This window comes from Ambystoma mexicanum, chromosome 2p (genome assembly GCF_040938575.1).
Source record: "Ambystoma mexicanum isolate Mex_15411 chromosome 2p, UKY_AmexF1_1, whole genome shotgun sequence".
NCBI classification, from domain to species: domain Eukaryota; kingdom Metazoa; phylum Chordata; class Amphibia; order Caudata; family Ambystomatidae; genus Ambystoma; species Ambystoma mexicanum.
The window spans coordinates 547,368,818-547,394,721 of NC_090923.1; the positions used below are offsets into that span (position 1 = coordinate 547,368,818).

At 46.9% G+C, this 25,904-nt stretch overlaps 1 protein-coding gene across 1 annotated transcript in view; it reads left to right on the forward strand.

The window, feature by feature from the left end:
• The window catches only part of DNAH1 (dynein axonemal heavy chain 1), a 3,604,831-nt gene that overhangs the window by 490,984 nt on the left and 3,087,943 nt on the right, over positions 1–25,904 (forward strand). The window contains exon 9 of the mRNA XM_069644003.1: positions 17,735–17,892. Within this exon, the coding sequence (XP_069500104.1) occupies positions 17,735–17,892 (158 nt within the window). The remainder of the gene's footprint in view (positions 1–17,734; positions 17,893–25,904) is intronic.

The window sequence follows — 25,904 nt, forward strand, 5'->3', positions numbered from 1 at the left end:
TTCTTTTCGATACTATTCGTCAGTTGGTAGAGGAAGAGGACAGGCCATACAAAGGGGGCAAAGAAAATTCCCTTGCGGTGGACGAGGTAAGGGTGCAAAAGCAGCCCCAGCAGTGGCATCTTTACCCTCAGGCACTGCTGCTGCCGCCTCTAAGCCACTCTGAGGCCTAGACCCACAAGATCCTGGTGGAAGGCAGAATCTCTCTGAACGAATGACTGGGCATCACTTCAGAAGCTTGTGCACTGGAAACAGTATCCCAAGGTTACTGCTTTGATTTTCTAAAAAGGCTTCGGGATCATCCATCGGGAGCCAGCTCTGTCAAAATTCCAGATCCGCTCCTTGTGCAGAAAATCTGAACCCTGCTAGAGAAAGGTGCAATAGAACATGTACCTGTAGCAAAGAGGAAAAACGGTTGGTACTCCCACCTATTTTCTCATTCCCAAGAAGGACGGAGGACTGAGACCCATCTTGGAGTTAAGAAACTTGATCAAGTTTCTCAGGAAGGACAAGTTCAAGATGGTTGCCCTTTCTCAGATCCTTCAGGCTCTCCAACTCCAAGATTGGTTGGTGGTATTGACCTTCAGGATGCTTACTTTGATGTGTCGATCCATCTCAAGCACATAAAGTACCTGAGGTTCGCGTTTGGCAGTTCATTATCAGTTTCAAGGGTTTTCACCAAACTGATGGCTGTAGTGGCAGCAAGTCTCAGGAGAGGGGGGATTCACGTCTACCCCTACCTAGATGATTGGCTGATCAGGGCACGTTCTCCCGAATAGGCTCTGGAACATCTCTGCATAACCTGTCACTCCCTACACAGGCTGGGCTTCTCCCTCAGTTACAAGAAGTCCCATATGATACCATTCCAAAGACTCCAATTCATCGGATCGTGCCTGGTCACTTCCTTGGAGAAAGCCTCGCCCCCCAAAGTGAGAGCTCAACACATTCAGCAGATGGTAGAAAAGTTCCAGAATGCCCAATGTCTTCCTGCCTTCGCTTCTTTTTGAGGTTGCTCGGTCTCATGGCATCCTGCATTTTTCTGGTGCCAGAGGCCAGATTGAGAATGAGATTCCTTCAATGGTCCCTCAGGACACAATGGTCCCAACTTTCGTGGAACATGTCGGATCTTCTGCAAGTTCCGAGCAGATTTGCTCAGGATCTGATGTGGTTGACTTGGGAAGACAACATTCTCAAGGGACAATCTTTTTGGAAACCATGGCCGGAGATGACAGTAGTGACGGACGCCTCACTCACAGGGTGGGGAGCCCACACCAACAAACTGACAATCGGTGGTCGTTGGTCTCCATCGGAGTCCAAACTACACATCAACGTTTTGAAGCTGAGGGCAATCAGACTAGCGCTGAAGGCCTTTCTGCCCTCTGTACGGGGAAAGAATGTCCTGATAATGACGTACAACAGAGTGACCATGTACTACCTCAATAAGAGAGGAGGTGTAGGGTCACTACCACCGTGCAGAGAGGCAATACAAAAGGGAATCTATCTGTCGCCAGTTCACCTAGCCGGAGAGCAGAACACGGCGGCAGGCGCTCTGAGCAGGCAGAGCACAGTCTCCCACGAGTGGGAGCTAGCTCAGGAAGGGGGTCATTACGAGGTTGGAGGTAATGGAAAAACAATGCCGGTAAAGGATTTCCGGCATCACACACCGCTCCGGGCTATTCCGACCTAAGAACCCGGTATTAGAGGCACCGCTAATAATGGTGCCTTTAATAGCGGCAAGGGCGCGGGCACGCGGGCCTTCAGGCTGGCAATACTGGGATGCCAATAACAGGAAGACATCACAAGTCGGGCGGATATGCAAATACCGGCATCATGAAGGCGCTAATAGGGGATACCGGCATGCCGGCAATACCGGCATCGCGAAGCACCCATAAACTGCTATGTGCAGTGTTCCCAACTGCCACAGGTGCACACAATCGGCACATGTGGAAGCAATGGAGTCTGGGCCAGCACAAAAGGAGCACACCCACACACCACACCCCTTCCCACACCACAATTATTCCACTAGTAGTAGCAATACTGGGCAAGGAGGACATGCTTGCATTGCTACACCAGCAACAACAACAACAGGCACCACAGAGGAGACGCAGGAGAAGGAGGGTGGGACAGGCCCAGCATGCCCCACCAGTGCAGCCAGTGGTACCACGCAGGCAGCCCCCAATCCCTCGCATCAGAGCCAGTCCATTCAACCTAACCACTGAGCAGATCCGCACCCTGTACCGTCTGGACCGGGACACCATCACCACCATCGTGGACATGATACACAACGATATTGTCAGCCTCATAGAAATACGCACCGCCATCCCCCCTCTACTGAAGGTAGTGTCGGTGCTCCACTTACTTGCCACAGGCACCTACCAGCACACAGTGGGGTACATGCATGGCATATCACAACCCTTATTTTCTCCCATGCTGCACCAAGTGCTGGATGCCCTCCTGAAGCACACAAGGGCCCACATATCCCTACCACAGACTCCCCTGGAGATGGTATGTGACGCCAGCAAGATCACACATTGTTGTGCCCGATATCCTGGATCAACTCATGACTCAATGGTCCTAGAGAACTCTACGCTACCAGGCTACATGGAGCGACATGCAGTACGACGTGCCTGGCTGCTTGGTAAGTTGCATGACAGGCACATGGCAGTGAAATGGGGGGATAGATGCACACACCACCATGGGGTCATTGTTGATGTGACAGCACGATGTGCACATCACAAAACACTGTGCCGCAAAGCATCCTTAACTGAACATGACGACAAAATCCCATAGCAATGAAGTAAGCTGGACACCTATCACAACATGCCAAACTTGAAAACACCCTACATCCCACAACACGTCCACCACCCATCATCGTACCTCATCCTCTGTAACACAATCCTGGAACATGCTGTGAATATTCAGTATGTCAATGACTGCAGCAAATCACTACAAAGGACAAGCATCCATGGGAGTGCACTGAACAAAATCACCAAGAGAATCCACTGCTGGTCACAGGGCCGCCGCCACCACCACAGAAGTGCAGCATGTCACCATTGTAATCTGCGCTGAATGCCTAATATTGCAGAGCCTACTGCCAACGCTGCCAGTTAGAAAATCAGACGGAATACTACACATCACAAATTTGACACAAACACAGCGGTATGCATCCACAATGCATGAGCAACATCCAGGCAGTGTACACCGTGTATCAACTTGGAGATGCAACCCACACCAGAGGTCCATGGCACAGAACACACTGAGGGCATGACAATTGTGTGCATACAACCAGGGATATGTGCATGTGACCAACTATAATCTGCAGGCATGTGTGACTAGTACAGCTGTCCATCATGAATCGACTGACATATACCTTTTATTGCCTCTCATGCAGGTGATAGTGGCTATCCCTTGAAGCCGTGGCTCCTCACCCCTGTCCGAAACCCACAGAACAGGTACAAGGAGGACTACAATTGTTCCCATAGCCTTACCCGTGTGGTCATCGAGCAGACCTTTGGTCTGTTGAAGGCACGGTTTCGCTGCCTTAGCCGGTCGGGTGGGGCACTCCTCTACAGGCATGAGAAAGTGGGCAAGATCATCATGGTAGGTGTCCTGCTGCACAACATGTGTATCCGACGGAACGTGCCCCTGCCCCCTGACATTGAACTGCAACCACCTGGTGATGATGAAGGGGATGAAGAAGATCTGGCTGCACATCATTGCGGTGCCGATGCACAGGAGGGACGTGCTGTGTGTCAGTCAGTGATTGCACAATATTTCTAACACACATGGGTGCAGAGGCTGACATGAAAGTTGGACAGAGGGCACTGGGTGTGGGAGTACATGTACACTATGCACTGTATATGAATAAATAACACATATGCAATAAGGAATGTCCACTCAAGATTTTTTTTCACACAACCAGTATTTAACTGTCCAATAAAGATTAAAGTGCTCAAACCCTCCACCACACACTCTCTCCCCTTTCCCCCTCCCCCCACAACTCTCCCACACACCCTCACCCCCCTCCCCCCACAAGTCCCCCACACACCCTCACCCCTTCCCCCTCCCCCCACAACTCCCCCACACACCCTCCCCCCACACCTCCCCCACTCATGGTGTCCTAGCAATTGTCTATTGCCTTCATCAGGCTGCCCCGTCTACATCCTGCCACTCCCTGCACCTGGTGGCAGCATGTCCGAGTGGCGCAGGGTGCGTGCCGACCTGCGTAGGGGGCTGGTTTGCGTGAAGCTTGAGGAAGATGGGGTGGCCTCCTGCTCCATTCTAGGGGCTTCCATTCTAGGGGCTTGACGCTCAACCTCCATTGAATCTGAAATGCGGGTCAGACAATCTATTGGTGCTTTCCATGATGATCTGCCTCAGGGAGGTGGTGTTGTCGCGCCCCTCCTGCCTTGCTTGGGCACTGTGTGTGACGAACTGTCTCACCAGGGCAGTGAGTTCATCCTGCCGCTGTGCAGCGTGTCCTGCCTGCTGCACCCCTGCCGGTACACCAGTGGAGGTGGAGGGTGCATGTGTGACATGGGCAAATGCATTTGGGTCCTCTATGGGGCGCATGCTCCCTTGGCATCCAGGGCTGGTTTGGTCTTCGGTGCCTGTCGTGGCTTGTGTGGGGCTTTGGAAGTGGAAGGTCTGTTGCCTTCATCCCTGGCCCGCTTCTGGGGTGTTTTAGCCTGTGGCAGTGAGTCCCGGGCCTCGCTGTCAGGATCTGAGCCTGTGGGGGACAAAGAGAGGGACGGCATGAGTGATGGTTTGACAAGCATCATGCATACATTTGTATTATTGCTCATCTATACATTAGAGGGGAATAGGCAGTGGAGTTTTGATGATCACGTTGCTTGCTATATGGGTGGATCATGTAGGCATCCGTCGGGGTCACTCATGTTGGGGCGGGCGTATGCTATGTGATAAGCATTTCTGTTGTGGCCTGCGTGCTGTGTGATTTATGCCATTTTCATATTTGTGTGGTGTGTGTCAGGTATGGCATTTCCATGCTGCAGGCATGTGCATGTGTCTGTGCTGCGGACGACAACTAGACTGGGAATGTCTATGTATTGGGCCATGCTTTGCCTCTTTAGGCAAATTGGTGGACTATCATTAGACTTTGCATTACAGTGTTTTCTTAGGACACTCACCTCCTTCCGCCGATGAGGTGGCGCCACACTCCATATCGCCCAAGCCTTCGATGGCCTCTATGCCAATCGTGCTGGCACAGATCTCCTCCCACCGGCTCAGCTTTATTGGTGAGCTTGCTCCTCCACCAATAGCCATGGCCTGGCTCCTGTTTTCAGAAAGGATGTTCCTGACTCACAGGGGCAGGTCATCCTATCTCTTCCGGACATCATTTGTGGTGCGGGGGGTGTTGCCTACCACGCTGACTCTTTGGGCGTCAAGTTGCCAGATTTCCTTTTTCTTGATAACTGCCTCCCTCTTGAGGCTGTTTGCGAATACGACCTCGGCATTGTCAGCCAGGGTCTCAGCCAGCATGGTGAGCTCATCCTCATTAAAGCGCTCCTTGCACTGGCGGGAACTGCATTGGGCATGATATAGTTGTTGGAGGTTGATCTATGTACTCAGCAATATGCTCCAGGTCCTGGGTGCTGAGGATGGCCCTGGATTGTGTTTTTAAAGATGGCCGCCGTGTTCTTTCCCGTTCCTGTGCGATGATGCTACTTCCGGTACCGCTTATTTACGGTCACCTCTAATGCCGTTTCAATTGATGCCGGTAGTGCTGTCTGTGCTTTCCATGATGCCACTAAGGGCCATTTTTTGGACTTTAACGGAATGCCAGTAATGTCGTTACCGGCATGGCGCAATGCTCATGCACACGTACTCGTATGGCCCTCTATTAGTGGGCTCTTTCCTGCACGGACACAGTATTTACTCCATGCCGGTAAGGACAGTTACTTACCTCCAAACTCGTTATGAGGCCCGAAGTCCTTCAAGAGATCTTCACCCTTTGGGAACCCCTGAAGTGGATCTGTTTGTGACCAGTTTCAACCGGAAGTGCGATCAGTACTGCTCAAGGGAATTTCCCCCGAGAGGAGCTCTAGGAGTCGTGTTCGTGGTGGAATGGGAATTTCCACTTCTGTATGCGTTTCCTCCAGTCCCCGTGATTCCTCATGTAATCAGGAGGTTGAGAAAATTCGGGAAGACCATGATTCTAATTGCTCGGGATTGGGCCAGTAGGACATGGTACCCGGACCTTCTAGACATGTCCATCTGCCATCCAAATACGTCTTCCACAAAGAGAGGATCTTCTCTCGCAAGAGGAAGGTCAGGTTCTCCATACTGAGGTCAAGAAACTCAGCCTTCATGCATGGTTTCTGAGAGGCTGAGATATAAGGATTGGGACCTCCCGGATGACGTAATGAAGATTTTGCTTTCGGCCAGGTGTGACAAATCAGGGAGGAAAGGTGCAGATCAGAGCCTTACTCAGAGCCAATTAAGTAATGGTGCAGTCAGTCATCCAGGAAGGCTGAGAGGATTGTGATGTCAGCAGGACATGTCATGATGGGAGGGTCTCCCATGGAAATTCAGGTCTTTGGTCCAATGAGAAATGAAAGATTGGTAAAGAGGTACTTTTCTTGAACAATACTGTTTTTTTTAATTATTGTTATTTTTTCGTTTTGGCCGGCAGGTAGCAGAAAATGGCGAGGAGGAAGGAGATTCCCATGAAGAAGCTGCCACGTATGAGTGGGCGTATTAGGAGGAGAGACTAGTTCCCAAAAGTTAAATGCTCCTGTTGAGCACGTTTGGAAAATGTTAAACTTGTGCGAGTTAAGTTGTTGAATCACCCGATGCAGAGCAGCTTCGTCAGAGCCCGAAGGACGAAGCACGAGAACTGACAGCTGTGCACGTCCAGGCCGCGCATCCCAACAGCTGAGCGGTGATCGCTCCTGCACTCCGGCCCCCACCGTTGGAGGGGTGGACCTTCGCAGTGAGGGAGCTGACGCGTCTTCAAAACAAACTGAAAGCCGAACCGTCGGAGGACAGCTGATGTTGAGCCAAAGGAAGTGAAGGGACGGAGGTCTCCGGAGACAGTCGGTCTCGCGGAGATGGTGAAGCGGAGAGCAGTCGAGGAGGAGGCTCCGATCCCTGCAGCCATATCCAGCGGAGGCAAACGACCTAAAGGAGGTGAGGAGGGGAAGACTTCCTCTGTGTAGCAAAGGGAGAAGAGAAGGCTAAGCGCAATACGCACATAAAGGCCAAAGTGAACCGTGAGGAGAGGCCTGTTGGGGACACTAAGAAGCATAGACATTTTAAAGGGTGAACTATGAGGAGAGGCCTACTGGGGTCATTAAGGACCATAGACTTTTGAACGAACTATGCAGCTTTATAATTAAGAGATGCGAGTCCTGTCAGTCATCTCCACGTCCGCTCTTCGAATGGAGGTGATGTTTAACCTCCAGATAAGAGTCCTTTCCGGGGGTGAGGCCCTGAACCTACAAGCTGGTGCAACGGCTCACAAAGATACATATCCCATAAGCCGAGACCCCACCTTTTCAAGGACTGTCAAAAGAGAGCGAGAGAGTCAGCTGCCCTATCTATTACAAGAGACAGTTTATTGACACTAGACTTAATAAATTATACTGGTTTCAACCTAATCTGTTTCAAGAGTGGTCTTTTCCCATCCGCACTCTTACACCAGGCCAGCGAGCAAATCCTTGTACCGGTGTCGTTGGAATAAATTCAGTAACTGGTGCAAGGACAAGGATGTGGACGCTTTTCAATGCAGCACTCCTATGGTGCTTTCTTTTTTGCAATCGGGGGCTACAGATTGGAACAATAAAAGGATATCTGGTGGCGCTTTCTATCTTTAAGCGCTCTTCTGAAGAGCTTTCTTATTTCATAATACCTTTAATTGTACAATGTCTGAGGGGCTCACTAATGTGTACCCTCCAGTACCTTTTCATGTCCCTGCTTGGGATTTAAATCTTGTGTTGAAGTTTCTAACATGTATACCCTTCGAACCTTTACATTCCTGCCTGTTGAGGCTATTAACATTGAAAACTGCTCTTCTTGTAGCCTTAACATCTGCCCGCAGGGTAAGTGAGTTGCAGGCTTGTTCATGCAAACCTCCCTATACTACCTTTTTATAAGGATAAAGTAGTCCTGAGAGTTAAATCATCTTTCTTGCCGAAAGTAGTTTCTGATTTTCATTTGTCACAAAAAATAACGCATCCAACTTTCTACCCTCCTCCTCATTTGGCCAAAGAGGAGGGGAGAGGTTGCATGGACTAGACCCAAAAAGGGCTCTGAGTTTTTACATTGCGAGAATGGCAAAATTCCGCCAGGATGACTAGTTTTTCGAGGGTTATACTGGTCCTAAATTAGGACTACCAATGACTAAACAGACTATTTCCTGGTGGGTTACACTGGCTACTGGAGAGTGTTACAGACTTGCTGGGAAAGACCCACCGGAAGGGCTTAGAGCCCATTCCATGAGGGGCATGGCAACTTCCGCGACTCTTCAAATGAGTGTGCCGGTACTTGACATTTGCTCAGCTGCAACCTGGGCGTCAATGCATACGTTTGGTAAGCACTACTGCTTAGACTCCTCTTCATCTCAAGAAGGCTCTTCACCTCAAGAAGGCCTTTTTCCCAAGGCAGTCCTTCATTCCGTTCATGATAAAAACTAAATAGTACTCCCTCCTCCAAATGGCCACTGCTTTGGGAGATTATCACAGATGAGGAATACGTGGGAGGACACAATCCATTCAAAGAACAAGTTACTTACAAACTGTAACATTCTTTCGACTGGATGTTCCTCCCACGTATTCCTCATCACCCCTCCCAACCTACCCGCCGTACAATTTACGTGCATTACACTTTGCGTTTCCTGGAGAGCTTGCAGTGTGGGGTACGCCGAATAGTTCCTCAAATAATGGAACGAAAAAACAGAACTAAAGCCAATGGGCGCAACACAAGCTACTTATATTACTGGTGACGTCGACATGCCACGCCGGCCCTCAAGGGACATAGACGCCACAACGTCGTGCACAGCACCCTCTGCAAGAAAATCTTTCTGAAGCAGATAAGGTGGCGAAATGTAGATCAAAGATGAGGAATATGTGAGAGGAACATCCAGTCGAAAGAACGTTACAGTTGCTAAGTAACTTGATCTTCTCGCACTCTCTGCTCATCCACCTCCAACTCTGAGGGTCAGACACTTCTCAAATCACAGAGTTGGGAGCAGATCTATCTCCTTGGCGGGGGCCGCCCTCTGGAACAGCCTCTCTGCCTCTCTCAAACCTGAGCAGAAACAATTGCTAGAGCTATAATAGGGTCTAAGATTGACTACTGCAGTAGTCTCTTGGTCGGTCTTTGCAAGCAGAACATTGGCAGACTCCAGATAGTACAGAACTGGGCTGTTTGTAGTGGTTGGCTTGTCTCGCCGTAATCACGTTTCAGAGGCTAGGCGTCCAGAACTGAAGGTGGTTCTGCTCCAGTTCTGGAAACAACTCAAGACCTTTTTGCTTCCGCTTTCTCTCTTCCTCTCCTCTGCTGATGCACCCGACTGCTCCATGCACCTGTCACCTGGTCACCCCTGAACTTGGGCCCAGGCATCTGCATGTCCAGTTGACCTTGCACTGCCTCTGGGCTCCCCAGCCCTTAAGGGTCTGTATCTGCAACCCTACAGTCCCTTCTCTCTGCACTTATGAGCCAATGAGCCACCCACTGGCTGCACTTGTGAGTTAACTGCACTTCTCTCTTCCCCTCCCCCGTGGCACTCCTCCCCATACCTCTTCCCTGCACTTGCACGATCTGAATGACACAAGGCCTTTTAAGATCGTTATTTTGTCCTTCCTTGTCTTGCCGAGCCTAGAAACACTAGTGTAGAGGCGCGTTATAAATGCCACATCATATATCATAAGACACAAATTATTACCTTGGAATTCAAGTAAAATAAAAAATTAAATCTACTCGGTACAAAGGAAACCAAAAACCTTAAGAGGTATCTTCGTTAAAATATTTGGGTATCACGATCAGAAACCGTAGTCCTGTAAGATCCATAAAGCACTTTCTCCCTTCGTTCAACGCGTGAAATAGATCATAAATATGGCATGTTTTCCACAATGCCATTGTTCTAATACTATAACGGGAAAATTGTCCTTTGTCTTATCTATGGCGAAGAAACCTGTCCTTCTTATACTCCTTGGTCAAAAATAGAGGGGAGTCTTTGGAAACATACATTGATTCTGCTGAAGGGCGTTGCAGTGGCCATCATTTGGTTCAGGTTAGGCTTACTTTCTTTGAAAGCCTTAATAGACTGGACGTCCTTGTCAATATAAACTAATCTAATTTCACTCCCTCCTGATTCTCTATATCGCGGTCTTAACCAATGTATGATTAAATTCTGTTGCCCAACTTTCAACAAATGGTTGGCGGCTGTAATATGCGCTGAATAAAATTGATATTCCATGTTGCCACCAAGAAGGGAATCCACCACTTTCTAAAAAAAAAAAGATGATGGCACGTGGACTGGATAGAGACAAACGAGTTATGCACATCTTTTAGACTGTTTATTCATACTACTTTCCTAGAGAAATCTTTTAATACAGTTTTCCCTATCTAATGACATTTCTCAATAGAAGGGGTTGATTAACCTTTTTCTCGATTAAGATGAAACCTAATTCCTGGAATGGAGGTTTTGGGTGCCCTTCAGATGTTATCTGCCATCCAGCATATATATATAACAAAAAACTTTGTTAAAGGGACGTTATGGTTACAGGTAAAACCGTGAAACCCCAGAAATTCGCCAGTTATGGTAAGCTAAGCAACCATAACTCGCGCTACCACTGTGCACTGCAAGGACTAACACCCATGACATCAAAGATGACATCACAAATGTATGCTAAATGGAAGGAACCGTGGTACTGTGGAAAACACTGCAGTGGAAACTGGTAGAAATGTGCTGGCCCCGTTGACCCCCTACCGCCAGTTTACGAGGTCTCCTCGCGGGTCCTTAGCGGGTCCCGCGTGCAGACGAGCATGCTAACAATGGGCCTGTCATTAACGGGCCCGTTGTTAGCATGCTCCCCATTCCCATTGAGCCCTATGGGGGCTCGAATGGGGATGGGTTCCTGGAATGGGGAAAGGTCGGAATGGCCCAGTATTTCCCCATTCCAGGAATCCGGACCCGGTACCCAGAATGGGGGTAGCCATGCCGCAAATAGCGGCATGGCTACCTCCAAGTTCGTAATGACCTCCAATGTGTGTAGAGGGTGTAGAATTCAGAAATGTAGTAATATCAACAGGAACGCTATTTGTGGGGAACACTGTTAGTGCTGTGAAACGATAGATTCCCATTTGTACAGTACTTCAATGGCACAAGTTGTAAAAAGACACAAATACACCTCTTCACAATGTACCACGCTTTCTCAATTTCCGGACCAAATAAAAAAATAACGCACCTACATGGATATCTGCATAATGGGATACACAATTATGCAGGAGATCGGAAACAGAAGCATTACCTGGCCTACTGCCTCCCTCAGCATAAACGGCACAGAAAATCGTGTTATATGGTGTTCATTTGTCCCTCCACAGTCAGCAACCATAATATTAGCGTGATTGAGCATCACCAAAGTCTCACACAGACAAACCAAAAGCAATCACTACAGTGTAGCTGCTCCATACGCGTACAAACCCACAGGACACACTCCACACAACTCCCACCATTCACTGTCAAGTAATGTATGTGCAATTCACCCATGAAGCACGCGCTGTGGCTCGTACAACACAGAGGTATAAGCTCACCCTCTGCATTTAGGTCGACAAATATACCGTATACCACAGTCTGTGTGTGCACTCCACACCCAGAAAGCTTATTGTGCAAGCTTGTGGCCTCCACAGTCCCAAATATAAGGTGGCCATGTGCAAAAGGGGCGTATGCTATACGTACAACCCTGCACTTGTCGCGATTTGCGTTGACCTTTCCAGGTGTGTGCGCGCGGGAATAGGGGAATAAATGTCAACCAGGGTAGGGGATGTCCTTTGTAGTGGTGGCTCTTAAAAAAGCTGTTTTATTTCTATTTTTTAAAACAACTTCCACAGTAATAACTCTTTTTTCGGGCTTATATAATTGTTTTTATTTGTTGCACTGCACCTCACATTCTTACAATGCCATCTTCATTGCAGCCTGTAGATTGGAAAACCAAATCTCATTGCCACTGGATGACCATGAAATGCCATTTTCATTGAGAAGGTGCACATATCGATCACCAATGTTGTCATTGTCACAGGAGTACATCCCAGCAGCACACAAAAAGTTACACATGCTTCTGTTGATAAAAGGCCTTCCCACCTCTGGCTGCCGACAACATTCATTGGGATAGTTATATAGTGGACTTGGTGGTATACATGAGAAAAGCACCTTTGCAGTGGCAAAATGTGCTGCACTTTTTTCAGCAACTTTTTGAGTTGATGGTACACACTTGCACAAGCTATGGAACCCAAAAGCAATGCTCCAAAGTGCACTACCACAACGTGTACAGTACCTAAACTGGTCACTCATCGACATTCTGCAAGCAAATGGTCGAAAGTACGGACAGCGACACCGCACCACAAAGTCTCCACTTCGTCCGAATTCAAATTGCCATTAAGGCCTATTTCCAAGGCATACTGGAGTAGATATAGCACAAAGCGATCACACACTATCAAAACTCTACGCCTGGCCCTCTCTGCCAGCCTCACTACACACAGTAATGAAACAAAATATGGCTGCCCTTTCCTGTGATGAAACCAAGGATAGGCAACCCCTACAGCGTGGACCCGGGGAGCAATAGAGAACCAAGTAAACAGAGAGAAGAGGGTGGACCACACGGAAAAAAGACTACAAGTCAAAGAGAGAGATTCAACTTCAACTATATGGACCAAGGAGGGGATAGGCTAGGTCAAGGAAGATGTAAAAATAGCATATTTTATTAATCGCATATCAAAAACATATATAATAGCACATAATACATAATAAAAATATATATAAATTCACAAGTCAAATTTGATACAGAAAAATAAAGTGCATGTCTCACAGAATTATTAGTAGCTGTAGTTCTTGTTCTGATATATAAGTAGTGGCAAAAAATATTTTATTTCTCTTATATATAGCCAACTAGACCCCACTGCAGTTAGGGGTAAGAGCAGCGTAGTATAAATACACTGCTGTTCCAAAAAACGGGGACTAAACCTAATGTCAGTTCCTGGGTATGTGCAAATTATTGTCTTGTTTTATTGTCACATACCAGATTGAAATATCAGATCAATACATTCATGAGATATTCAAGTAGTTGGGGATGGATATTGCCGAAAGACATAAAGTGCAACAAATATTAAAGTGCTGCGTGCAAAATTCCAAACCATTTCCAACCTAATAGTCTAAAATATTCAATTCATTAACAATAAATGTTGTCAAGAAAGCTTGCAGTGCAACAAATATAGAAATACTGCATGCAATTCTCAACACCATTTCAAACCTAATAGCCATTTTAGACAGTAGTTTCGACGAACTAAGAATTGTCTAAGTCGTGCCTCTCTAAAAAGAGAGCAGCAAATTGACAATTGTCTTCATCAGGACTAGTGAGAAACGGATATATGTCAATAAATCAACATTAATATTAATGGAGGAACATCTTAATTTTCTATCATATGTTCTTCCATATCGTTAATCTTCTTCTGGAAGCATTTGTAATCCTTATGTTCAACCCTTGTCGAGTTCTTCACTAGAACAAACAGAACAAAACAACCAAGGGTAAAAAATGTGAAGAAAATTATTAAAACATATCAATTAAAAAAACCTTGACCTAACCTAGCAACCCCATGGTAGCCAAGCAGTGTCCAAGTTCAAATCATCACAACATGGTTCCCAAATAAATCCAAGTAAAGGTAAGATGCTCCAAACAGTCACCTTATAGGGCCTACAAATGGGTAGCAGGTGAAAATCCCCCATCCATCCAAATGGGAAAGTCACAGATACTCAGATGAGTCAATCTGTGGAGACATAGGGTGGGGGACAGGAGAATGAAATTCAATTAAGATCTCACTACTGCCCCTATGAGGAGTAAAGTCGCAAACGGGACACTCAACCAATACAACAAAACATGACCACTTTCCATACCTTTATAATTTATAGGAGGGACTCATCCTCAACCAGAAAAGAGTAGGAGAAAGCACTGGTCTCGAGGACTGCGGTTTCACAATGGAGATAGGTCTCATGCAAAAATGCCTGGCATCCTGCTAATTCGTTGTTCTCCAACTACAATAAACCGAAAGAGACACGGTGGAACACTTCATTGTCCTGGATGGTCAAATGTTATTGGATAAATATAACAATATAACTGTTAATGGCTAAAGCCCGTAATTTCTGACGACCTAGCCGAGCATTAATGGTTGGTATCCAAACAACGGCTACAGTCGTAAAAAAAACAAGCACTTGATCTAGTAGGCCAATATAGAAAAGAAATGCTTGTATGGCTTAGACAAAGTTATTCCATATCGTTTCTGCAGCTCAAATAACAAGGCACACGCTAACGAAACAGATGCCTTTCATGATGTAAATAGAAATAGCGGCATCCCATCTGCCTGTCAATGGAGATCCATGTCATAGGAGCTCGCAGTCCGACGCGCGCGACTGAAAATTACAGAATCGAAAATAAATTTGAAAGTAAATGGGCCCATGTACATACCTGTGTCGGCTGAATCGCCGCCACAACAATGTTGTAGAATAGACGACCCTAAAGGAAGGTAATTCACTAAACCGCCGCCGCCATGTACACAGTGATGGGTGAGAAAAAAGCTGCCGCTGTGCGATCCGCGGAGAGAGTAAGTGAAAAATGCCTCTGGCCATAAAGTGTAGAAATAGATCGCGAACAAGGTCACGATATAGAATTAAATGTCATGTGACCGGATCACACAAGAGACGTATTAAAGGGGAAGGAAACATTATTCCCCGCTTACGTGCAACAACAATGAAACCAGCCCAAATTCCAATGCGGAACGTGTCATAAAACTCGAATCAATCAAATAGATGTATATAGTCAAACCAATTAGAAGAAAAACCATAATAATTAATTGTATAATATGGGCATACATAGCTAATTAGACACACCCACTGAGGCAAGCCTAAATTCACTCCAATGGAAAATAGTTCCGAAGATGGCTAACTCGTATAATGGAATAGAAGTGCAGCCAATCTTAAAAAGAAAAGATGCCTAAACTCAAGGAACACAGTGCAGCCATTCTTCCTGATGGTTAAGGCCCTTCTGATAGCTGTCAGTCTGGTACATCCACCATTGTTCCCTTTGCGACAATCTAGCTGCAGTATTAAGTCGATCAGTCCCTAACACTCGTTCTAAAGCCCACCATTTAAGATCGTCACAATTATGGTCATGTTCCATAAAGTGTGCCACTAGGGGAGAACTAATGGTTCTGGTGCGAATTCTAGATTTGTGTTCAGAAATACATGTTTTAATAGGTCTAGATGTTTTACCTATGTAAGATTTCGTGCATGGACAGATAATGACATAAATCACATTGGCGGAATTGCATGTGCTATGATATTTAAGGGACCACACTCTCCCGTTGATGGTGACTGTGGAGCAGGCTGTGGTGAAGTTACAAGAACTGCAGAACCCACATGAGAAATATCCCACTGTGGGTTAGAAGCCCCATTGGGAATGAATGGTAGACTGTTTGGGAACAGGTTTAACTCGATCGGCCTGTGAGAGCCAATTGTTTACGTTTTCTTCCTTGACCTTAATTCACAAAAGCCTCAAATTCACCTGTAAATTTTCCCAAACTGACCCACTGGGTAGATATGTATTGCTCCATGGCGATCTGCAAAACAAAGAACTGGTGGTGTTGAACATTTATGGCCCTAATATCGATGACCCCAAATTTTACCTTCAATTAGCCTCCCTACTAGCCAGCTTCCCGATGGTACCAATACTATGGGGAGGTGACTTCAAAACAATACTAGACGTAGACCTTGACAGATCGGGCTCCAGACCCCGTCAACTCTCTAAAGCAGCCTATGCCATACTGACATCCCTTCCCCGGTTGGCCATTGTAGATGTCTGGCAACTGCTAAACCCTGAGTCCTGGATGTACTCCTTCTATTCTTCAGTCCATGACTCCCATTCCCAAATCGATAGATGGTTGATATTGTACATACTGATTAGAAATGTCTCACTCCAATCAATCCTTCCTAGAACCCTGTCTGACCATTCCCCGGTGACTCTCCCTCTGTTGAGGCCCTGACTATGAAAAGGCCTGGGGGTGGAAACTGAAACCGTACTCCTTGCTCGATACAGCCTTTGCCTCAGAACTAGAGACCGCCATTGAAGACTTCTTTGAGACCAATACCAACTCGGTCCCCACGCACTCTACTCTGTGGGAAACATTTAAAGTCTACATTAGAGGCATGGCCACCTCGAAGGAAAGTGGCATTCTGAGGGCGATCCGGGGGGATATCCGGAAAAGCGAGGCAGTCCTTGCGTCCCTCGAGTCCCAATACGCACTTCTAAAATCTCCTGAGATCCTAGCGTCTCTCGGTCTGAAACTGGACGTGTTCCGATCCCACGTGGAGCGCAAGTTGACATTTCTTGATAATCCCCAGCTTGCGAGAAAATACGGGGAGGGTGAGAGGCCGGGCCGAGTCTTAGCCAGACTCATCCGCCGTGAGTTTGGTTCCCCCAACATCCTGGCCATTGAGAGAAACTGATGGTACCTTGGCCACACTCCCGCAGGATATCAACGCTGAGTTCTTGGCTTTTTACAAAGCCCTTTACTCGGAGGACGAGAGCTCCCCCACAGCCAAAATCGACGCCTTCCTAGACAGCCTTCCCCTTTCGGTCCTCTCTTATGAGACTAATAGCTCCCTAGAGAGGCAGTTCACTAAAGAAGAAGTCTCTAAGGCGATAGACTCGCTGTCAGCCGGCAAGTCCCTGGGCTCGGATAGCCTCCCGTAGAATTTTATAAACTCTTTAAGCCGCTTCTAATTCTGCGTACCTTTATTGTTAACATTGCTGACCCCACTACCATCTGGCTTTGTGAATATCTTGATGTACTCCGTACTGTTCTGCCATTTTCACCATGCTCAAGAGTCTAATGTCAAATCCTTTACCAGTAGCGAGCTTTCATGAATTTTCTTTTTGTAAACACATTTCACTGCTTGATCCCTTATAAGACTGTTGGTCATAGGATCAAATTTGCATTCAGCTGCCAACCCCTGAAATACAATTGCACTGTTCCCACAAGACAAAAAAAAGAATCTCAGGTAGTTGCCCAGGTACTGCTGCCTGTGTAGCCTCAATGACATCAGTGCATTCTAAAGGTGGCATACACAATATTGCTATGTTATATATCGGGTGTCTGCAACCTGTGGGTCTCCGGATGTTTTGGACTGTGACTCGCATGATCTTTCACATTGACTATGCTTGCTAGGGCTGGTGGGAGGTTGCAGACCCTTGTTGTATGTTTATGGTCTTTGTCCCCAACTGATGTTTGAGGATAAGTGAACATACAAATGCTGGAAAAGCTGAGACCTCATTATTCTGATAATTGTTTTGTTTGAGGCCCTGAAACTTCCACTATATTAGATGGTTTTATGACCTCTTCCTTTTACATTGATCTGCTATTTCCCTGGCCATCAGTCCCCAACCACAGCTGATGTCCCTCATTGAACTTCTGCTTGCTAAATATTCTCTTTTCTGATTTCCTTCAGTGTATCTGAACAAATCAAACATCTGGAAATGGAAGTGACTCTGGAGTATTCACGTACCATGAACAAAATGATCTTTGACCGAATTGTCTCTTCCAAACCGCTGATGTTTTCATATGTCGTACTTCCTGAAATAACAGAGGAACCGATCTTGAAAAATGGTGAGTATGCAGTTCCGTAAATAAATCATCCTGTTATGTTGCTTCCATGGCTTTCTCCTTTACAGAGACAGCTGTTTTGCTGCTTTAGTTGAGCATTTGTAATGTTATATTTAGTCATTTCACAGTTTTGTGTATTGGTTGTGTAAATGGTTTATTAGACAGACCCCTTTTAAGAGACAAAACGTGTAATCCTTCCATAGTGTGGGAAACTCCTTCAACTGGTTATCTTTAATGAAATTTAGGATTACTTCCATCAAAAACAATTCATAAAGGTTTTACTCCTTCTAGTACCTGTTAATTCAAGTCAATCTTGTCCTTTACGGTTTGTCTGGCTCTTGTCATTACTCCTGGATCCTGCTCTACCTCACCCCCTCCTACAACACAAGCAGGACCAGCAAAAAAAAGCTTCACCAAAATGAGGTCTTGCTCCCACTTGTGTCAGCAATAGTCTTTCTAGCGTCAGTCACGCAACAAAATGCTTCTCCTTTGGGCATTTCTAAAAGGAGCTTTATTTTTTTTAATAAAATCTTGATTTGGCAAAAGAAAAACCATTGCCACCCTCTGCCACATACACCAATAATAACAGTATTCAGGCAGGGCATGAGATGCAATAGGCAGTTCCTAGCAGTTAACCCTCACTGAATGTGCGTGTCAATTCTGGGAAAATTCCACCTGGTGAATACTTGTTGTCCAGATCCAGAATTCAGCTCAGGTCACTGAGAACACTGCATTCCATTACAAGAAGAAGCCTATACTCAAAGCTGCTCATTGTTTTCTCATGGAACAGAAATTGTGAGGTATCGGTACCCGGGATTCGATAGTTAGAGCTATCATAGAATTTGCATTTTGTTGTGGTATGGGTGATAGGGTTGCCACCTCAATTCTGGAAACCTCCAGCACTCTTTAAGGAGAAGGGAAACCTGAGAGGTGCTTTCACAAATTTAAATGGGTTCACATAGCTATTATCGGTTACCCTAAGTAGGCAAATGTAGCACAGGGAATAAAAAGAGTTTGGAAAGGGATGGTATATATGCATATTATTCTCAGAGAGGCCCACCAATCGCTGAAGCAGAGCCTATTCCTCGTTATGCTGGTAGGGACCAATGACTGCTTACCCAGCAATGGCTTTAATTCTCAGCAGGCAATCTGCATACCACAGGGGACCTGTTCTTCCTACCAGAGAACTCCTCATTCAATAGAATTGGGGATATTTGTGGCTGTGGGACACAGGCCCTCCAATGCAGAGCTTTAGGTACACTTTTGTTTATTGTATTTATTGTTTGCTTGTTTGACACTTATACAGAAGTAAAATACTGTTTAAAAGCGCCCACAAGGCGAGGGGGCGGGGGAACAGAGGAATGATAAAAATTACTAAACACAATATTTAATAAGAGTCGAGGGGAAAAAGACAAAAGGACGAACCTACTATGCCTTGTGAGTATTCAGAAGGTGCAAGTGCAGTAAGGAAGATGGCAGAGGGGTTATGTGATGGGGAGTCCGAGCTCAAGGGTGAGCCACAGATGAAGTGCTTGGGTTGATGAGTTCTACGCGGCCTAGAGCCACGTTAGGTGTAAGTGCTAACCTCTAGGCTGGAGGGTGTGCCAGTACAAGTGCTGATGGTAGACAGGAGCTGGGCCGATTGGGTCTGGGAGGTCAGGGGCCCAGTGGATGCACAAGGGCCCCGGACACCAATCGCAGCAACTGTGGGGTTAGCAGAGGAGAGAAGAAGGGAAATAGGAGGTAAAGAGGAAAGTCTTGAGGAGCTTCCGGAATTTATGAAAGTCCTGCTCAAGGCGCAGAGGCCGGAGCAGGTGTCCGGTCAAATGGTCGACAGACAAACGGTCGACAGGACAATTGGTCGACACAATTTGGTCGACAGGTCAAATGGTCGAATTTTTTTTTAATTTATATATATATATTTTTTAGGTTTTCGTTTAGGGGAAAAAAAGGGGTTTTTAGCAAAAAAAAAGGGAGTTGGGGGGGACCCCCAAAAAAAAAGTCAAAAAACAAAAAAAACATTCGACCAGTTGACCTGTCGACCTTTTGGTGTCGACCATTTATTTTCGACCAAATGACCTAGAACCGCCGGAGCAGGCTGTTCCATAGGAGGGAGCCAGTTGAGGAAAGCGATCAGCCACCTACCCTCTGTTTAGTGTAATGCTTTACACACAAAGAGTTTGTGCCAGCGGAACGTAGTAGTCTAGAGGGAGAGAATTTAGTGAGATCAAGTTGAAGATAGTGTGGTCCCTGGGCCCAGACAGCCTTGTGGATGATGCAGAGGTATTTGAATTTAATCCGTGGAGTAGTCAGGAGCCAGTGAAGACTTTTTAGGGCAGGAGAGATGCAGTGCCTGTGCTTGAGGCCAAGGATACGTCTCGCTGCCCGATTCTGGATTAGCTGTAGGGGTCGCAGAGTGGAAGAAGGTAGATTCAGTAGGAGGCTATTGCAATAGTCAAGCCTGAAGTTTTCAGCATCTGGGTTCTAGAATCTCTTACAGCTGTTGCATATGTTTACCTGGGGTAACTCCAAGTAGCTTCCAGTCTCCATGTGCCGCACTGGCCACCATGCATGCCTTAAATTCGAAGGACCAGTGTGCAGTGCCATGTGCGGAGAACTCATCCGGCTTCACCTCTTACAAACACAATCACATATACACCTAAGTCTAGCTAACTCCATCTCTCGCACATGCACACTCAAAGTGAGTAATGCAAGGAACCCAATATCTCTCTCCTGCCCTGGTCACCAGATTTTCTACTTGTCTCTACCACATTCGTAATATAGCCAAAGTGACAAATACACTTCTAGCTCACAGCACTCCTCTGACTCCTCCCCACAGCTGCTAGTCACTGCATACAGGCAATCCACATTAGGGCACTGTCCATTAACCAGCTCTCAGACAACAAGTGGAACCTGTGATATTTTCTACTCGAGCTTAAATAACATTTCTGTTACTTTACATGTAATGGGGGCTTTTCAGGCCTATCTCTGCCATGTTTACTCATTCAACAAGGTCAGAAACAGCTCGCCTTAATTCCCTGCTAAGGTCCAATACATCTGATCCACACACCACCTGTCATGCAGGAAACCCTCCCCCGTATCCCCCCGCACCCTCACTCTATGCAGGCTGCACAAGCAGGCTACTGTTCCTTTTAAGAGTTCATGCACTGCGGGCATGGTGACTCACCCATTACTACCAGCCAACATTCAAAATCCTAAGGTTTCACTTTCAGATTAATTTTCTGCCCATTGGAGAAGGAACTGTTGGAGAGCACACCTGTTTAGCTTAGGGGGGGAAGATCACTCGAGATCCATCGGATTCCAAACTACACATCAACATGTTGGAGCTGAGGGCAATCAGACTAGCGCTGAAGGCCTTTCTGCCCTCTGTACGGGAAAGAATGTCCTGATAATGATGGACAACACGTTGGCCATGTACTACCTCAACAAGAGAGGAGGTTTAGAGTCACTACCACTGTGCAGAGAGGCAATGCAGCTCTGGTTCTGCGCAATACGAGAAGGAATCTCTCTATTGGCAGTTCACCTAGCCGGAGAGCAGAACATGGCGGCAGACGCTCTGAGCAGGCAGAACACAGTGTCCCACGAGTGGGAACTAGCTCAGGAAGTCCTTCGAGAGATCTTCACCCTTTGGGGAACCAAAGTGGATCTGTTCGCAACCAGGGTCAATCGGAAGTACTAATAGTACTGCTCAAACAAATTTCCTCCGAGAGGAGCTCTAGGAGATGCGTTCATGGTGGACTGAGAGTTTCCACTTCTGTAGGTGTTTCCGCCAGTCCCAGTGATTCCTCACGTAATCAGGAGGTTGAGAAAGTTCTGGAGAACCATGATCCTAATTGCCCCAGATTGTGCCAGGAGGACGTGGTACCCAGACCTTCTGGACATGGCCATCTGCCCTCCAATACGTCTTCCGCAAAGAGAGGACCTTCTCTCGCAAGAGGAAGGTCGGGTTCTCCATCCAGAGGTCAAGACACTAAACCTTCACGCATGGTTTCTGAGAGGTTGAGATACAAGGATTGGGATCTTCCGGATGACGTAATGGAGATTTTGCTTTCGGCCAGAAGGCCACCAACTAAATCCCTGTACTGGTGGTGTTGGAATAAATTCAGTATCTGGTGCAGGGATGCTAATGTTAAAGGACATTTGTACTGTGCACTGTCACCACCGGAGTGGTCCCCTGGTGCTCTGGCGGCTCCGAAAGAGGAAGGGAAGGGTGGTTAGTGGGTAGTAGCTGGAGAAGTGCAAGAGAGCAGTGATGTGCTGTTGGCGGCCTCAGCCCGGTGGGTCCGTTGGCTGGGCCTCTGGTGTTTTGCGGACGGTAGTCCTCGTGTACTGTTGTGCGAGTCTGTGTGTTTTTTGTTTTGTTGTTGCAATGTAGTGAAGTTTTTGCGGTTTGTTGTGCTGTAGGTTTGTGGTTCTGTTTGGTTTGGAGTTTGAGAGGTGTATGCAGAGGGGGAAATTGTTAGTGCAATCGGTTAGTTGGCATCTTTATCCTGAATTGAGGCGTGGGCTTCTGTAATTTTCCCAGGTGGGGCTCGGGAGCGCCCCTGCGCCTCTGTCTAGATCTTAGTCCGTCCGGCCTTCGAGGTCCCTTTCCCATCTGGCCCCCTCTCCTCCAGTCTTCCCTTCCCACTAATACGGCTAGCGCACCTGCCCATGTCCACAGCTCATATATTGTGGTAATAGCTAATATCCCGCTAATTCCTCTATACTGAGGTACCCGGTGGCAACTTACGGACAAGTGCAGTTGTTGGGTGGGAAGTTGATTCCATCTCAGTTTGGGTGTCGCCTGTGTTCGCCTCTAACCGGCGTCCTTCATCCAGGTGCTGTAGGGGCTTATTCACATAGGGAGATGTCCACAGTCTGTACTGGGGGTTTTCCCAGTCCAGTTCATTCATCCCTTTTTCTTTCTGATTCGGTTTTCAGTTTGTGGTGTTGAAGAGCCAGGTTTTCAGTAATTTCCAAAATTTTAGGTGATTTTTGGTGGTTCTTATGTCTTGTTGTTCCAGGTTTTTGTGGCTAAGTGGTAGAATGAGGTGCCTCCCAGTTTCTTCTTGAGGTATGGTTTAGGTTCCAGGCGGATTCCGTTGCTTGACCTGAGGGATCTTGTTGGCTTGTAGATTGTTGTTTTCTTTTGTAGGAATTCTGCTCCCTGTCCACTGATTGCCCTGTGCGTTATGCACATTGTTTTGAAGGTGATGCAATGTTTTACTAGGAGCCGGTGTAGTGCTGTTAGGGCAGGGGTGATGTGTTCTCTTCTTGATAGTTTGAGGAGTAGTCTGGCTGCTGCATTTTGGATCCGTTGTAGTTTCTTCAGTAGGTATTCTGGAATTCTGAGATAGAGGCTTTTTGCATAGTCGATACTTGACATGATGAGGGTGACGATAGTGAGTGTTTTGTGTGTGAAGGAGAGGAAAGGTAGGATTCTTCTTGTCATGTGGAGGAGGAAAAAACATTTCTTGACTGTTGTGTTTACTTGTGGTTCTAAGGTTAGGGTGTTGTCCATCAGGACTCCCAGATTTTTTACTACTTTAGATGATGGTGCGGTTTCCATTTCCGTTGGCCACGGGATGGTGATTTCGTTCTCTTGGTCTTTGGATACGAGCATGATTTCTGTCTTTCCTGGATTGATTTACAGGTTGTTGGCAGCCATCCAGTTGAAGACTTCTTTTAGACGCTTGATTAGGGTTGAATGATGAGCTTGGGTGTCATTGATTTTGTAGATGATTTGGGTATCATCTGTGTAGTTGTAGCATGCGATGTTGTACTTTTTGAAGATTAGGATAACCAGAGTTTGGTAGATGTTGAAGTACAGTGGTGATGGTGATGATCCTTGTGGCACTCCACAGTCGTTAACTTTTGGAGGGGATTTGAAGGGTTTAATCCATACGGTTTCTGTTCTGTCTGCTAGGAATGATTTAGTCCAGAGTAGTGCTGTGTCTGTTATGCCTATGTCTTCTAGTCTTTTGGTTAGGGTGTCATGACTAACTGTGTCGAAGGCTGCAGAGAGGTCGAGTAGAATGAGGGCTGAGGTTGTGTTTGAGTCTGCGCTGGTTTTTAGGTCATCCCAGATGGATTTTTATTTGTGTTTTAAAAAAATATATTTTTGTTAGTTTCACAGCAAACAACAAACAGTGCACCCCAACATGGTGCATAAACCAAACACTCCCTAACTCCCCTCTAGCCCCCCTCCTTCCAGAGTCTCGCTATCCCCAACATCAGTTTATTAGTTTATACTGTCATCCCTCCTTCACCCTCCTGGGAGGTATCCGATTCCAGTTCCCCAGGCTCCACACAGTACAGGGAAGCAACCAATTGTATCCAGGATGTCAGCGTTTCCGCCTCCTCTTCTCCCCCTCTGCAAGCTGCTTCCCTCCAGACTGCTGTTTCAGCATCTGCCCATTTCAGGAGGTCCCGCCACCAAGTATCTACATTCAGTCTCCTTTGTGCCTTCCAGCCCATGGCTATCCTGCGCTTAGCCAAGATGTAGGCCAAGTCTTTGAGCTTACATACATGTTTGCGTTTACGTGGTCTTGGGAAGCCCCCCACCATGCATGCCCACAGGGAGTCCACTTTGAGCTTAATCCCTTTGTTAGCCAGCCGGTCCACTATTTCTCCCCAATATCTTGCTATTTCCGGGCACACCCAGAACATGTGCGCCATCCTGGCATTCTCCTTCCCGCATTTTGGGCAGTACTGTGTGGCTGCATTCGCAAACTTGCCGATTTTCTTGGGGGTCATATATGCCCTGTGGGTTATATACAGCTGGATCTGCTGTAACCTAGCATTCCTCGACACTTTCTTGTGGTATCTCTGCATCCTGTCCCATAGTCCATCGCTTATGGTCTCCCCAGCTTTCCTCTTCCCAGTCCCGCTTCAACTGAACCGCCTCTTTCCCCTCCTTGGACATCATTATCTCATAGATTCTGGAGACCTTGTGGCCTCCTTCCGACACTGCTTGAAGCATTTCTATTGCATCATCTGGCTACTGGGCCAGTTCTATTTCTGACCATGTCTTACCCACTAGCCTCATCAACCTTGCATATGTGATATACTGTCCCCCGTGTAAACCTGTGTCTTCTCGTAACACTTCAAATTCCACCCTTCCCTCCTCCCCCACACATCTCCCATGGTTGTCACTCCCACCGGTTCCCAGTGTTCTCTGATAGTTTTCCTTAATTGTTTGTCCACGCCAGTCAGGGTCACCAGGGGGACCTGAGGGGAGCACGGCGATGGGTTCCCCATCATTATGCAGGCTCTATGCCAGATCTTCTTACCTAGGACAAGTAATGCCGGTCTCTTCCCCTTCGGGGGATCCGACACCCACATCTACTCATTCAGGAAGTATGGTGTGCATTCCCCCCTCAATAATCTGGACTCCGGTGTAGTTTCCTCGTACAGCCATCTTACTACATATTGAAGTTGACCGGCGAGGTAGTATACCTCGAAGTTCTGCAATCTTATCCCTGCATGCTCATGTGAGTTCTGCAGTTTCCACAGTGCTACCCTGTTTCTGGAGTTGTGCCAGATGAACCCCTTGCATATACTTTGTATCTTGGAGAATATCTTTTTTTGGGTATCAGATATGGAACATTTGCAAAGTTGTGCAGCAGCCTGGGTATTGCTATCATCTTCAGCAGTGCCGCCCTCCCCATCATGGTTAAGGGCATCTGTGCCCAAAAAGTTATGCTCCTTTCGATATGTTCTTGTGCTCATCTTCGACTTTGTGGTAGACATCCACCCCCAGATATCTAAAGGTGTCTACCGCCTACCCAATCTGTAACACTGGTAACTCTCGTTGGAGCCTTCCCACATATCTGCCTAGGGGGAACACAGTGGACTTCTGAGGGTTTACTGTTATGCCCGATAGGAGCGCGTATCGCTCCAGGACCTCCAGGATGTACTGCAAGTTTTCTTCGGGGTATTGTAGGTACAGCAGCATGTCATCCGCATACAGCAAGATCAGGTGCTGCCCTCAGGATGAATAGCATCGGGGG